Raw genomic sequence first — 16,575 nt, 5'->3', positions numbered from 1 at the left:
AGAAAGAAAATGAAGCTTCAAATGAATGAAATATTGGCCATTCGACCATAGACACGATTTTTTAAATAAAATGAATTAAAAAAGTATTTTTGGTTTTGAATTATCGTTAAAATTAAAAGGCAAGGAATAGATAAAATGAAAAACAAAGTATTTGCCTATTTTTTTATTAAAATCATTAAAATTTTAAAATTATTTTTGTATATCTGTTTATAAATGTCAAAAGTCAAATAGACAGAATGTCTTGAATCAATTGTCAAATTTATTAGAGAAGATATTTATTTACTAATTAATTTAATTTATAACAACAAACTAAAAACTACAATTTACAAGACATAATAACAATTCAATTTCAATTATTTTATTTCTTTGGAGGTTTCTAAAAACTAGAGCTAAACTAAACTAAAAAGAAGATATGTGACATTGAATGTGTTAGTTTTCGTCTGTGGCTAGAAAAACAGAAAAAAAAAAGTCTTTCCGTGAGAAAAATTGTGTTTATTTTTATTTAAAAATATTGAATACATTTTTTTTAGCCTGACTTAGCTAAATTCTTTGCGTGTGATCGGTGGATAAATCGTTGAATCTATCATATTTCGTATATGAGTGTTAGTTCAGAACACATTTGCTATAAATTTAATAATGTTTGGTTGTGCGCCGTAAATAAAAATGTCAAATCAAGTGCCTGCGTTCGTAGCTGGATTGAAGTCTCGAAATGTTGATATTCAGACAAAAACTGCTCGAGAACTGTACCACTATGCAAAAACCGAACTACGGGAAGTACCTCAGGAGGAACTTACGCAGTTCCTCGATGAGTTTAACCATCAAATTTTTGAGATGGTCTCCAGCAATGATGTCCACGAGAAGAAAGGCGGTGTGCTCGCCATAGGTACCCAGTTATTAATATTAATATTGTTTTATATTTAAATAATAATACATTTTTTATGCTTTTGCGTTCTTATATTTATTATTCAAACCGAGAACTATTTAACTATCACAGGCTCTAATGATCCATAGATACCTGTTTTCTGAGTGACTTTGAGGGGAAGGTGATAACATTGAGACGAATGGGCATTCTCACTGGCTCCCTTGCACTAATTGCAAAAAATTAAATAGTGTTTAATGAGTATGCATGTTTATATTATAGTTATTGTGGTATATTATGATTTTGTTATGATTTTAAAATAATAATCAACTGTTGTTATCCATAGCCATGACCAACTACTTTTGAATGATTTAGCACCATACCATCAATGCAAGATGATGGATTAAGCCTTTGCCTACCTATATTTTATTTCTCTTCTACAAAATTTTGTTTAGTAGTCAACCAACAATTTTTTATTAGTTTCTACGCAACATCATACCAGAACGCTTAATTCAAATTCAAATTCAAAATTCAAAATTCAAAATTCATTTATTTCAAGTAGGCCTAATATAAGCACTTTTGAAACGTCAAGTCTGTCTGTTTGTAGTGATTCTACCACCGGTTCGGAAGGCAGATTCTACCGAGAAGAAGCCGGCAAGAAACTCAGCAGTTGCTCTTTTCCAACATCAACAATTTACATTTTGTATTTTTAACATTCATTTTTCTATCTTGTGAGAGCTGAAAGCGGAGCCGGATGCTTCCAAGCAACCTTGTCATTAAAAAATTCATCACATTCATCAATAATTGCATGGCAACACATCTTTGTCAATTGGGTGGTAACCAGTTAAGACCAAAGCCTTCCAGCAGGCCTGACTAGAGTAATTTCTGAAATTATAAGTACTCAAATTGCCATTCCAATTGCCATTGATCCAGTTGTGGATCAAACCTCACCGCTGACTGATGCACCAGAGAGGACGTCAAGATATCTTAAATACAGAGAAATTTTTTAAGAGTCCTTTATAGAAAATTCAATTTCTTTACAGTTTGTCTCATCGGAGGTGATTGTGATACTACAAAAACTAGAATTACCAGATTTGCCAACTACTTGAGAAACCTTCTTCCATCTTCTGATGTTGGTGTTATGGAACTTGCTGCAAAAACTGTTGGCCGCCTTGCAACTGTATCCGGAGTTAAAAGAGCTGAGTATGTTGAATTTGAAGTTAAAAGAGCTTTTGAGTGGTTATCAGAAGAAAGAAATGAAGGTCGAAGGCATTCTGCTGTTTTATTGCTAAAAGAACTGGCCATTGCCATGCCAACATACTTTTACCAGCAAGTATCTGGCTTCTTTGACCATATTTTAATAGCTCTAAAAGATCCTAAGCAACAAATAAGAGAGGCTGCAGCAAAAGCATTGAGAGCTGGATTGGTGGTCACAGCTCAAAGGGAAACAGCAAAACAATCGACAGCTAAACCCCAATGGTATATGCAGTGTTATGAAGAAGCTATGCTATCATTTGATGAGATACCTATCAGAGAAAAAGGAATTACTAAAGAGGATAGGGTTCATGGTGGTTTACTGATTTTAAATGAGCTATTGAGATGTTCAAATGCAGTTTGGGAGAGGAAATACACTCATTTAATGCGAAGTTTAGACACGCAAAAAGACATAACAGTGTCTGATGATATAATTTTTATAAGTTCAAAGCTCCACAGTCCCTCTGTTAAGAGAGGGTACTTGTGTGATGGCTTTAAAACCGAAAACGTTCAGTATCCAGTTCCAAATTATGAATCAGAAGTGTGTAAGAAATTATTGATGGAGAAAATTGAGAGAATTTGCCAAGGTAAGTTATTATATGCTATTAATTAATGAACTTTTATGTATGCACAGTTAAGAATTTGCAGTCATGTCCTGTCCTGTCCTGTTCTTTCCTGTCCTGTCCTGTTCTTACCTGTTCTGTCCTGTTCTGTCCTGCTCTGCTCTTCTTTGTTCTGTGTCTGTATTTATCTTTTATATATTTTTAAGTTTCATATTTCAAACTTTACTAGTACAGTAATATTTTACATAATATGTGCACTCAACTCGCAATATTATTACATAAGGGTTACTCGTAATCCTCTTTAAACCTTATTTGGTATCTTATACCACAGTTACCATAATATAGTGTTTGTAAGTGTGAAACTTAGCATGAGGAATGTGTGTCCTGCATAACTGGCTTAACTGGCTAAAAGTAAACATGGATATAATCATCAATGCAATAAGGTCCATCCATCCACTATTATTATATGCATACACTATTATATGCAGTATGCAAAAAAAAACAATCAATCACAATACCATCCATCTCAAATTAAGACTTCTTTTAAATAGTATTGTTAAAGTGGCATTTTAATTTGTGTTTCAGATATAATGTCATGTCAGAGGCTTCTTAAAACCCAAGGTGTACCACAAACTCTGCTTATTATAATTCCAAGGCTAGCAGCTTTTAATAAAGAGTTGTTCTTAAGAAAATATTTGCATACCACCATGCACTATTTACTCAATTCAATTAAGAGTAGGGAAAAAGATAGAAACATGGCTTTCACAACACTAGGTTTAATGGCAGCTGCTATAGAAGGTGATATAAAAAATTATATATCTAAAATAATGGATGTAATCAAACAAGCTTTGCCTGTAAGAGATACACAAACCAAAAAGAGAATGTGGATTGACCCATCCATTTTTGCATGCATCACTTTACTCAGTAGTGCAGTAAAAGATCTGGTGGTTACGGATATCAAAGAGCTCTTAGATGCAATGTTTGTAACCGGGTTAAGTCCAGCTTTGACTATATGCTTAAAGGAATTATGTAAAAATTTGCCATCACTAAAGCGTGAAATTTCTGAGGGTCTCCTAAATATGCTCTCACAAGTGCTACGGAATAAACCTTTCTTACATCCTGGTTTACCACGAAGCTTAGAACAACAAAGCAGTTTGGGTCTTGTGATTGAACAACAGGATACTGCCAGTATAGTTCTGGCATTAAGAACACTTGGCACATTCCATTTTGTAGGACAACATAGTTTGTTAACATTTGTTCGTCGCTGCGCCGATCATTTCTTACAGAGCGATCAACAGGAAATCAGAGTACAGGCAGTCAAGACTGCGGCCAAACTACTAGCCGATGCCTCCATGAAAACGCCTTCCAGAACCCTCACCATGTTAACTGCGGAAGTCGTGGGTAAAATGCTAGTTGTGTCAGTCACAGACCCAGATTATGAAGTACGGTACTGGGTTTTAGAATCTCTGACGAAAATATTTGACACTCACTTGGCACAAATTGAGAACTTGAGTTTCCTTTTTATGGCCATGAATGATGAACATTTAGAAATTCGGGAGCTAGCGATCTGTACTATTGGTCGCTTGAGTTCCGTAAACCCAGCGTACGTAATGCCTGGCCTGCGTAAAACTTTGATACAGTTTCTGACGGAGCTCGAACATTCTGGAATGAGCAGAAATAAAGAACAAGCTGCAAGGATGTTGGATAATCTTATTTTGCACGCTCCAAAACTTGTGAAGCCATACATGGAGACTATTCTTAATGTCCTTGTACCCAAATTAAAGGAGCCGGATTTAAATCCTGGTGTAGTGATCAGTGTTTTAAAAGCTGTAGGAGACTTGGCTGACGTCCATGGTGACAATACTGGTTTAAAAAAATGCCTGCCAGAATTGCTGTCGATTCTCCTGGAATTATTATCTGATGCTTCTGCAACAGAGAAAAGAAGTGTCGCCTTATGGGCTTTTGGTCAACTTATTAGTGCGACGGGTTACGTTGTTACACCGTATACAGAGTACCCAAATCTAATGGATGTTTTGCTGAACTTCTTGAAAACGGAACAACAACCTAAAGATAGACGAGAAACAATTCGTGTTTTGGGTCTTTTAGGGGCTTTAGATCCTTACAAACACAAAGTGACAAGAGGATTGATAGATGGTCAGCCTGATTCTAGTTTAGTGCCCGTCGCTGACAGTAAAGCAGAAGAAAATAATTTTGATATGACAACAAGTGAAATGCTTGTGAATATGTCTTCACCTGTACTCGATGAATACTATCCAGCAATTGTTATATCGACACTTATGCGCATTCTAAGAGACCCAACGCTTCAGCAACACCACAAGAATGTCGTCGAAGCTGTCACAGCTATATTTCAGTCTCTCGGCATAAAATGCGTGCCGTATATCTCACGCGTAACCCCGAGTTTACTTTATGTAGCCCGATCAACTGAAAATAACAATAATTTCAGAGAGTTCCTTTTTACTCAACTAGCCAAACTTATTGCGATTGTAAAGCACCATATTAGGAACTATTTGGATAACATTTTCGAACTCATCAAAGAGTTTTGGACACCAAACAGTCCATTACAGCCAACTTTGATATTACTGGTCGAACATATTGCATGGGCCCTCGGATCAGAGTTCAAAGTATATTTGCCACAACTGATGCCACAGATATTGCGTGTCCTGGCTCACGATACTAGTAAAGACAGATTTGTCACTGAAAAACTACTTTATGCTCTGCAAAAGTTTGAAGATAATCTCGATGATTACATTCATTTGGTGATCCCCTCGATGGTGAAATTGTTTGACGCATCAGACTGTCCCATTCCGGTTGCAAAAGTAGCAATGGAAACAGTCGATTATCTCTCTGACTCTTTGAACTACAGTGAACTGGTGTCTAGAATAATACACCCACTAGTCAGAAGCTTAGATACCTGTCCCCCTCTACGCACTACAGCCATGGACACTTTGTGTGCCCTAATTATTCAATTGGGCCGGAAATACAATGATTTTATACCGCTGGTTCAAAAAGTCGTAGTAAAACACAGAATTCAACATCACAATTATGAATTGATGCTTTCGAAGTTGCAATCGAATTCAACTTTGGCTGTTGATGATTTCTTACAAAGCACAAGACGAAGGCCTCGAAATAATAACCAAGAGGTTTGTATATTATTTACTAATATAGGCTGCTTCTCTATCAGCGAAATTAAATCAGATTTATGTGAAACCTATTATAAGGATGTTTTCATATTAACTTTTTGTCATAAACTTTTAGTTGATAAACAGACTGTCAAAATTAAGCGTTCCTATTATATCCTAATATAGTTGGCCACATATCCTTTGTCGTGAAGGATGAGTACACAGAACTTAGTGATTTAAAAAATAAATTATACTAATAATTGAATAAGATTTTGATTCAAGAATTAATCAAGAATTAATTATTGAATAAAGAATTAATGATTGAATCCAGTCGCGTGCATAGACGGTATGCACAGGGTAAGCATGTTATATAAAATGAAGAAAATCTCTAGTACGAGTTATTATAAACTTAAGGATAGGCATTGTAACAGTTATAAAAAGCCTACCCTTAAGTATTTATAACTCTTTCTCAGTGGCGTGCACTGGGTTTGTCACCAGGGTATGCATACAGCGGGAAAATTGCATAAAATGGCAAAAATCCTCCTCTTATACGAATTGTATATAAATTTTAGGGTAGGCAGTGCTTTTGTGCATGCATGAAGTGCACGCCACTGATTGAATCAAAATGGACCACCTGATTGTAAGTGGAAAAACATCATCTACAAACAGAGCAACACTTCACAGCGTATTTAAGAAACACGCCCGACAAATGGCCGCAATGTATCCATCAACCTGAGATATAGGTGTTAAGCCTCATGTGACTGTAAATAAAAAGGCAACCTTTGTGTCAGAAATACCGCGGACAAGCTGGTGTCGCAATTAGCTGTAATACTACTAAAAACTACTAACAATATAACTTACTTTAACTTTAATATCGGCTAGTTAGATTAATTAGACAAAAAAAAAATGATGGTTACCCTTTCAGACGCGTATAGTAGCTTGCGATCCGTCGCATTCAAGTCGCAAGCTTTACGTGAACGCGCACAGTCTAAAAGTGGCGTGGACTGTCAGCAGTAGAGTGTCAAAAGACGATTGGTTGGAGTGGCTACGACCCTTCAGTATTGGACTGATTACTGAATCACCCAGCCCCGCTTTGAGGTTAGTTTGCGAGACATTTCCAAAATTGATCAACTAACTATAAATACAGATGAAAAGTTGAAATACACAATAAATAATTGTAAAAATATCATGTGAAAAGGCTTAAACTTGAAAGCTTAGCGATGGCTTCGAGATTTTTTTGTTCCACTACAAGTTAGCCCTTGTCTAAGATGGTAGCGGGCTAACCAGTTTGGGAATATGGCAGTCCACTAATAAATTTCTACGCGAAATCACACCGGAACACTATATCGCTTAGCTGCACGCCTATGCCGGTAGGGTGGTAACTAGCCACTGCCAAAGCCTACAACCAGACCAGAACAGAGAAAATTCAAAATGAACCCAACACTTCGCGTTATGAAAAATCGTGTCTATTTTACTTTCGTTTCTCTACTTATATTTTTAATTTCAATTTTCCATTAGCTGGTCTTTATTATTTATATTCACATTTATTATAATGTCATAAGAATAAAATTAAAAAAAAAAAAACAATTTATTCAACAAACAAGTATTCACATACTATGAAATTGTACAGACTTCAGAAGCTTTCCAATTGCATATAACTAGTGTCTGTTTGTTGTGTGGGTCAGTATGTTTTAATGGTTAATATTTCATAACTGGCCGCTGCCAAAATAATAACCCTGTAATCAATTTGATATATTCCAGAGCTTGTCGGACTCTTGCACACAATTATTCTCAGTTATTACGGGACCTCTTCAACGCGGCGTTCGTCTCTTGTTGGACAGAGCTCGACAATACCTATCGCACAGAGCTTTCTAATGCCCTTGAACAGGCGTTAACAGCACCCGACGCCCCGGAACTAGCTCATACTGTACTAAACCTAGCTGAGTTTATGGAACACTGCGAAGGAGGTGCCTTGCCAATTTCTACACAACTTCTCGGAGAAAGGGCTATGCATTGCAGAGCGTACGCGAAAGCACTGCACTATAAGGTGGGTCGATCTATTTACTTGTTAAAAAAGAATACTTTTTTTTTTTAATAGTTATCTCTATAGAAGCCGCGGGCAAAAGTTAGTAATAAATATAATACGACAATACACACATCGTCATCTAGCTCCAAAGTAAGCATAGCTTGTGCTATGGGTACTAAGATGACGGCTGAACATTTGCATGAATAATATACATAAATACTTATAATATACAGATATACACCCAGACACTGAAAAACATTCATGTTCATCACACAAAAATACACACAACCCAGAAAGCACGGTCGCCGTCCACTGCGTCAATCTGCCAAATATTAATGACATTAAAAACTTGTTATCTTTACAGGAGGAGGAATTTCGAAATGGGGCGACCTCGCAGGTGGTTGAGGCTTTAATACACATCAATAACAAACTACAGCAAAAAGAGGCTGCCGAAGGATTACTCGAACGTGTAATGACCCAGCGCGAAGCCGGTGATACGAACCTAGAAGTTCAAATTCGGTGGTACGAAAAGTTACACAGTTGGGAAAAGGCTCTGAATCTGTATGGTGCTAAATTAGTCGGGGATGATGACAACGTGGAGGCCTATCTAGGTGAGATGCGGTGTTACGAAGCCCTAGGGGAGTGGACGGAGTTGTACAACACAGTGTCCAGGCGTTGGACCAGAATGTGTGACGATGAAAAGTTTAAAGCCGCAAGATTAGCCGCTGCAGCCGCATGGGGTTTGAACGAGTGGGATTCTATGGTCAATTACGTTAACTTCTTACCGGACAATACACAAGACGGAGCCTTCTACAGGGCCGTCCTTAATATCCACAATGCAGATTATGGTTTATCAAAAATGTATATTGATCAAGCAAGATCGTTATTAGATTCGGAATTGACTGCAATGGCCGGGGAAAGCTATCAAAGAGCTTACGGAGCATTAGTTAATGCTCAATTGCTCGCTGAATTAGAAGAAGTCATCACTTACAAGCTAGTGCCGGAGAGGAGGGAATCCATAAAACAAGCCTGGTGGACTAGGCTCCAAGGCGGTCAGAAATTGGTGGAAGATTGGCGCAAGATTCTCCAAGTTCGAGGTTTAGTTTTGACCCCGCAAGAGGATATGGCGACGTGGCTAAAGTTTGCTTCGCTGTGCAGAAAGAGCGGGGCACCGCGCCAAGCACACAAAACCCTGGTCATGCTCCTCGGAATGAATCCAAATGAGAATCGGGACAGACCCCTTCCGACTCAGAGACCACGACTTACGTTAGCCTACGCTAAGCATTTGTGGGTCGCAGACGATAAGCAATTGGCATACGACCAGCTTCAACGCTACGTCAATACCGTGGAAACGGGAGACGCAGAACATTGCAGACTAGTCGCCCGTTGCCATTTAAAGCTGGGATCGTGGTGTGAATCGCTGTTAGGTATCAATAAACTGTCTATACCCGAAATTTTACGGAACTACTCAGCCGCCACTAACCTAGCCTCCGATTGGTACAAAGCTTGGCACGCGTGGGCCTATATGAATTTTGAGACCGTTCTGTTCTACAAACACCAGGAAGTTGATAATTCCAATCCGGAGGAAACCATATCTGTCGCTGAATACATTCAGGCGCACACGGTACCGGCCGTCGAGGGTTTCTTCAAATCGATTAACTTGTCGCAAGGCAGCTCTCTACAAGATACATTGAGATTGCTTACGCTATGGTTCGATTACGGACACCATCCAGCCGTTCACGAGGCTTTAGTTGAAGGAATTAGGACCATCGAAATCAATGTCTGGCTTCAAGTGATACCGCAACTTATCGCAAGAATCGACACACCGAGAGCTCTAGTGGGAAAGCTTATCCACTCGCTGCTTATCGATATCGGCAAATCGCATCCTCAAGCTTTAGTTTATCCGTTGACAGTGGCGTCAAAATCCTCGTTCGTTGATCGTAAGAATGCGGCCAATCAAATTCTCAAATCAATGTGTACACATTCGAGTAATTTAGTCAATCAAGCGGCTATGATATCGGAGGAGTTAATCCGAGTCGCCATATTGTGGCACGAGCAGTGGCATGAAGCTTTAGAGGAAGCCTCCAGGCTGTACTTCAGTGAGCACGACGTCAAGGCCATGTTTAAAACGTTGGAGCCGCTACACGCAATGTTGGAGAGAGGTCCGAAGACTTCGAAAGAAGCTTCGTTCAGTCAAGCATACGGAAGGGATCTTAATGAGGCGCAAGAATGGTGTAACCGATTTAAGGTAAGGAACATCAAAAGATTAGTGGTTAGTTTAATACGTGAATCTTTACCAAAGATTGTACACTCCATTTTTTCTAACTCACTCTTTTTACTTCTGTTTAGTGTACAGTGTATTAAGAATATATTAAGAAATACAAGAGCGATTAAATCAATATAAACAGACAATATAGAGAGAGACTTTCCTTAAAAATTATTGACGGCCGACTGGCGCAGTGGGCAGCGACCCTGCTTTCTGAGTCCAAGGCCGTGGGTTCGATTCCCACAACTGGAAAATGTTTGTGTGATGAGCATTAAGTGTTTTTCAGTGTCTGTGTGTTTATATGTATTTTCTAAGTATTTATGTATATATAATTCATTAAAATATTCATCAGTCATCTTAGTACCCATAACACAAGCTACGCTTACTTTGGGGCTAGGTGGCGATGTGTGTATTGTCGTAGTATATTTATCATTATATTTATTTATTATTTATTATAACACAAGTAAGAAAAAATTTGTTCCTAGAATTTTAAATAAAACATAACTGCTGCGAAAAGAACTTTGATTTGTTAACATGCTTGTGGATTTTATATAATAATTACCTTTTTTTGATGTTTACTCTAGTGATTCCACCCGTTCAAAGTAATTTTTGTCTTCAGGAGTCAGGTTTAGTGAGGGATCTGAACCAAGCCTGGGACTTGTATTACCACGTGTTCCGGCGCATAAGCCGCCAACTTCTGCAACTAGCGTCTCTGGAACTACAGTTCGTGAGTCCTCGATTGCTCAACTGCCGGGATTTGGAATTGGCCGTGCCCGGCTCCTATGTTCCCGATCAGGACCTGATCCGGATTGCGCATATACAGAGCAGTTTGCAGGTAATTTTCATTGAAAAAGCTTTGTTATAGAGTAAGAGCGAGAATGTACAAATAAAAAAGTCATTGAAATAAACTACGACCAACTTTTACTGCAATAAAGACCAACCCGTTAAACAAAATAAAATAAAATGACGGGTTCGTGTTTGAAGCACCAATCCGTTCTTTAATTTTTCCCAACACGAAAGGCTGTCTTGAAGGGATTGCTTTAGCGATAAGACCGCCTTTGCGCGCCTCAATGTTTAGATTAAGTTTCTTATGCGTTTGTGACTCTTAATCATATCAACCCATTACCCACAATTAGGAGGTGTGAAGGGTAGTCCACCCACCTTTGAGAACATTATGGAGAACTCAGGCAGGTTAATTGTCGATGGTTTCCTTCACCGTTGAAGCTAGTCATATTTTATTGTTTAAAACGTAAATAACTCGATGTGTGTGCTGGGATTCGAACTCGGCCCCCCATAAGTAAAGTAGTCCCCGACCACTGACTTTTCGGAATTATGTAAGTTTTTTTTAAATCTATGCAATAAAAATTTGGTCTATCACTTGACTAGCACTAAATATACTTTAACGGTGAAGGAAAACATCGTGAGTTCTCCATAATGTCCTAAACGACGTGTTAAGTCTACCAATCCGCACGTGGCGAGCGTGGAAGACTACGCCCTAAACCCTTCTCATTCCTAGAATAAATCCCTGCCCTGTAGTGGGCCGGCAATGGGTGTTTGATGATGATATCCAAAAATGTATTACAGCAGTTGGTTTTCCTTTTGGTCCCTGTCAGGTCATAGCATCGAAGCAACGACCGCGTCGCCTCTGCATCCGGGGCTCCAACGGCAAAGATTACATGTTCCTACTCAAGGGCCACGAGGATCTACGCCAAGACGAACGAGTGATGCAACTATTTGGCCTCGTCAACACTCTACTCCAAGCCGACCCGGACACTTTCAGACGAGACCTGGCCATACAGAGATACGCTGTTATACCGCTGTCTACGAATTCTGGTCTTATTGGCTGGGTGCCACACTGTGATACATTGCACTCGCTAATAAAGGACTATAGAGAGAAGAGGAAGATTCTATTAAATATCGAGCATCGTATTATGCAACGGATGGCATCCGATTTGGAGAAATTGATGTTGATGCAAAAGGTATGTTATTGATTTAGCAAGAAGTATTTTTTTGGGATAGCGTCTGGCAACTAAAGTGTAAGAGCAATTTTTGTATTTGATATAAATTTTCCAACTTTATAACTCCAATTTTGTTTTCTAAATATAGGCCACAATATTTCTAAACAATCGTAAACATCAGCCTATTAAACAACCGGTTGCTAAAAACAAGAACTCTTATCTTATAAAAAAGAGTCTTTTAAAGACCACCTACACTGCACAAATTTTGTGGTGGGCTTTATCACATGTTAGTGTTACTAACCGGGGCAAAGGCGACGGCTTAACATACTTTCGAGACTACCAATTTTCTAACATCGAGCACTCGCAAAGCATGGATGGCCCGTTGCAGAATCGAACCAAGGAACTCGTTATCAGTAGTTAAACTTGCAAACAACTGGGCTGAAGATATTTATATTGATCTGGCATTGAGCTTAATGATAAGCACAGGTTTTATGCCTGTCCTCTATTTAGCAAAAAAATAAAATGGCGGATTCTTCTATTCGAAAATATTCTAGCCCTTAGAGCGTTTTAGATAGTAAAAAATAATAAAAAATAAATTATGTAGTTTTAAATGAACTACGAAGGAAACGAAACCCAATTTTAATAAACATAAGGTTAACTAATTTTCACGTTATTTTCCCAGGTTGAAGTCTTTGAACATGCTTTAGAGCACACGGCCGGAGACGACCTTGCTAAGTTACTTTGGCTAAAGAGCCCTTCATCAGAAGTATGGTTCGAGCGTCGCACGAACTACACCCGCTCTCTCGCCGTCATGAGCATGGTGGGCTACATTCTAGGGCTGGGAGACCGACATCCATCTAACATCATGCTTGATAGAGTCACTGGAAAATTCTTGCATATAGATTTCGGAGATTGCTTCGAAGTAGCGGTCACTAGGGACAAGTTTCCGGAGAAAATACCATTCAGATTGACGCGAATGCTGATTAATGCTATGGAGGTAAGTCTTTATCAGTACACTATCTAGATTATTTCATTAACAAAAAAATATAAATTAATAAAAATAAATAAGTAAATATACTACGGCAATACACACATCGCCATCTAGCTCCAAAGTAAGCGTAGCTTGTGTTATGGGAACTAAGATAGCTGATGAATTTATGAATATAAAACACATATTTACTTATAATATACAGATGAACACCCAGACACTGAAAAACATTCATGTTCATTACATACACAAACATTTTTCCAGCTGAGGGAATTGAACCCACGGTCTTGGACGCAGAAAGCAGGGTCGCTGCCCACGGCTTTAGCCGGCTGTCTATAATAGCCCTTGCAAAAGATTTGCTCGCTTGCAATCGAGTAGTCGTTTTGCATATCAAACTCTGTATCGTCAAAGTAAAATGGACCTAATGGCACTCTTTTGAGGGTCGCTAATCCTGTGCTTCGGACTTGTTTTATAATCGTTGTCAAAAGCTCGAGTAAAAGAACTGTAGGTAAATTTGAGCTTTAAAACTATTTGGAATGAGATCCATTTTACTCCGATGTTAGTTAGTTATCGAGTATGGAAATATGTACATACTTGAGTATTTTCATACTCAAAAACGACTCTTTATTGCGAGCTAGCAAATCTTGTACTAAGGCTACAGTTGTCTAGAGGAGATCGCTTAAAGCCATAAGACCGCCTTTGCGAAAATATGGATTTTTTTTTTATTTATTCTATAAAGGCTATCTGTCCCATGTTAACAGAGATAAAACCATAGAGGTATCGTAAAATGTAAAAAATGAAAAACCCAACCAATTCGGTATATTCAAATCATATGTGCAAATTTCTATATAATTTTTTTGTTACGTTTTTCTTTTTAGGTAACAGGCATTGAAGGTATCTACCGTCGGACATGCGAATCGGTAATGGAAGTACTGCATCGTCATAAAGACAGCGTTATGGCTGTACTCGAAGCCTTCGTGTACGACCCATTACTTAACTGGAGACTCATAGATGCGGGCAGGCGGTCTAGAAACGACGCCGACGCTTCGTCAACTGACGCCGCATCCCCGCAGCAAACTAGAAGCCGAGCTGTACCTTTGAACGATGTAGATCAGCCCGCTGAGACGAATCTAAACAAACGGGCTCTAGCCATCGTGAACAGAGTGAGGGATAAGTTGACCGGACGCGATTTCACGCATATAGATGACGCGAGCGTTTCAGTGCAGAAGCAGGTTGATTTGTTGATACAGCAAGCGACAAGTAATGAAAATCTATGCCAGTGTTACGTTGGTTGGTGTCCCTTCTGGTAGACTTTGACTACCTTTCATCCCCGGAGAAGAATTTGAATGCTACTTCTAAGTCAACATCGTCATCATCATATCAACCTATTACCGGTCCACTACAGGGCACGGGTCTCCTCCCACAATGAGAAGGGGTTAAGTTAGTCCATAACTTTACACACCTCCACACACTTTTGAGAACATTATGGTGAACTCAGGCATGTGGTTTTCCGCAAGATGTTTTCGTTCACCGTTGAAGAAAATGATATTTTAATAATTAGGATTCAACCTCAGCCCCCTCAGCTCAGTCAAAATCCTACCCGCTGGGCTATCACCGTTATTTTCTAAGTATACCTAACGGTCTAATCCGGATGTCCACAATTATCATAATTGTCAGGTTTACAAGGTCACAAGGGGTATATACCTACTTACTATTCTTTACATAAAATTTCCTGTAGAAAAGTATAGCAAAATTGATGAAAGTAGTGATTGCTATGCTAAAAATTGCTACTCTAATAAAGATTCTAAAAGTATCTCTATTATTGATACTAGTATCCTGTAGAGATTTTATTTTGCATCTGTAAGGTGTCATCAGTGGCGTGCACTGAGTTATTTACCAGGGTATGTATACAGCAGGACGATTGCGTCAAATAGCAAAAATCCTCCTGCTATACGAGTTATATATCAATATTAGGGTAGGCAGTGCGTTTGTGTATGTATGAAGTGCACGTCACTGGTTCTCGGGTAGACGATGTAGGAAGATTCGAGACACATTAGATTTCGAGACTGATATAAGCCATCCCATAAAACACCCTTTTTTGAAGCTATGTTGCTTAATTTTGAGCGTTATTATTTTAAACGTCAAAAATATTATAATTATAATGCTTTATGCTACAATAGTTAGGGTAATGCTGATGAGAGTAGCATGTAGATGCAGTAGTGAAACTTAACTCTATTCTATCTAACTGGTCATATTATGTATAAAAAAAAAAACATTACTTTATAGTGTAAAGCACAGAAATAAGAACATAAAGAACCCTCATTAAGCCATTATTGTATGCAGTGCATTGTGTCAAAACAGTGAAAAGAAAAACACCCGCGGAATGTTTCTAGCTCACAAACTTTCCGATTTTCCCCATTTAATGGAAAACGTTTAAAACCTTAGAGGTAAAATGTCTGTCAACTGCTAAATGTAATTACGTGACTAACCTCCCGTTCGAGACTACTAAAGTGGAGTGGTTTTTGATGCTTCAATGTTAGTCTTGTACTTGTTCTTAATTATGTATTCAAAGTGTTTTTTTAAAAAAAGTATGCGATTTTCTATATGAATGCATGTTTTATAGTATTTAAATATTCATAAATCACACTTTACACTAAAAACAAATGAAAAATGTTTACATTATCAGACAAGGGAGATAAAAAAAGGACTATACCAATATTGTTTTAGCTAAGAGTATTTGACTTTTGAATAGTTTATCTTGCCATCGAATTGCCCAATACCTTGCTGTTCACAAATAACCTGTAATCTGTGCATGTTTTGGTTTCAACTTACTATTTTTTTTTTACTATTTTAAGTTTTGTTTACTGAATACCACTCGAGGCACCGCTGTTACAAATATTAATGCCCTTTAAAAACCTTGCTTTTTGTGGCTGTAAATTATAAAATCACATGACGCAAGCGCATATTTCTTTAATGTTATTTAATATAAACGGTTATTATATACGTAGGATTTCCTAATATTATTTTGTTAGGTGTAGTTTAGGTTGCCATATGTTAAGTAAATCTATTATTATCGCATTGATTTACGGATATTGTAAATTTTTTTATTTTAGGTAAGTAATTATAGTTTTTTTAGGTAATAGTACCTAAACATTTTTGTTAAAATAAAATTTTAGTTAATTTGTTTATAGAATATCAATAAAATAATTATAGATTTTTTTTTACTATTTCTGATTAATGGTTATTTTTTTTGTTGTAACTTGTATAACATGTCTAAATGTTTAACCGTGTATAATTTTATGGTACACGCATTGTATAAAAGAAAAACAGCTTAAATTAATGTTAAAACATGTATACAGTTCTTGCATTTAAATAAAAATATACGAGCAATGAAATAAAGAATTTTACTTTTAATGTCTCAATCTTAAGTGGGCTAACTGAATTTAGTTATATAGTATCATATTATATCAATGTTAGTGATATTGACTGCTAATGGAAAATCTTTAACCTAGTGACAACTA

At 37.7% G+C, this 16,575-nt stretch overlaps 1 protein-coding gene across 1 annotated transcript; it reads left to right on the top strand.

The window, feature by feature from the left end:
• The first annotated feature begins 486 nt into the window (after positions 1-486).
• LOC120630829 (serine/threonine-protein kinase mTOR) lies at positions 487-16,161 on the top strand. Its single transcript, XM_039900123.1, has 10 exons — positions 487-883; positions 1,903-2,700; positions 3,262-5,837; positions 6,742-6,914; positions 7,578-7,863; positions 8,207-10,090; positions 10,728-10,943; positions 11,722-12,087; positions 12,749-13,063; positions 13,933-16,161. The coding sequence occupies exons 1-10, from the start codon at positions 664-666 to the stop codon at positions 14,362-14,364; spliced, it is 7,266 nt and encodes a 2,421-aa protein (XP_039756057.1). The 5' UTR covers positions 487-663; the 3' UTR covers positions 14,365-16,161.
• The last annotated feature ends 414 nt before the right edge of the window (positions 16,162-16,575 follow it).

The sequence above is a fragment of the Pararge aegeria genome, chromosome 17 (genome assembly GCF_905163445.1).
Source record: "Pararge aegeria chromosome 17, ilParAegt1.1, whole genome shotgun sequence".
Lineage (NCBI taxonomy): Eukaryota > Metazoa > Arthropoda > Insecta > Lepidoptera > Nymphalidae > Pararge > Pararge aegeria.
The sequence above is the reverse complement of the archived record's forward strand: the minus strand, read 5'-3'. Positions and strand labels throughout refer to the sequence as shown.

Bases quoted from the DNA above. Each gene is read 5' to 3' on its own strand.
- LOC120630829 (XM_039900123.1), top strand. From the start codon at position 664: ATGTCAAATCAAGTGCCTGCGTTCGTAGCTGGATTGAAGTCTCGAAAT. The intron at 2,701-3,261 runs GTAAGTTATTAT...TTTGTGTTTCAG, and splicing joins AATTGAGAGAATTTGCCAAG to ATATAATGTCATGTCAGAGG. The intron at 7,864-8,206 runs GTGGGTCGATCT...TTATCTTTACAG, and splicing joins CGAAAGCACTGCACTATAAG to GAGGAGGAATTTCGAAATGG.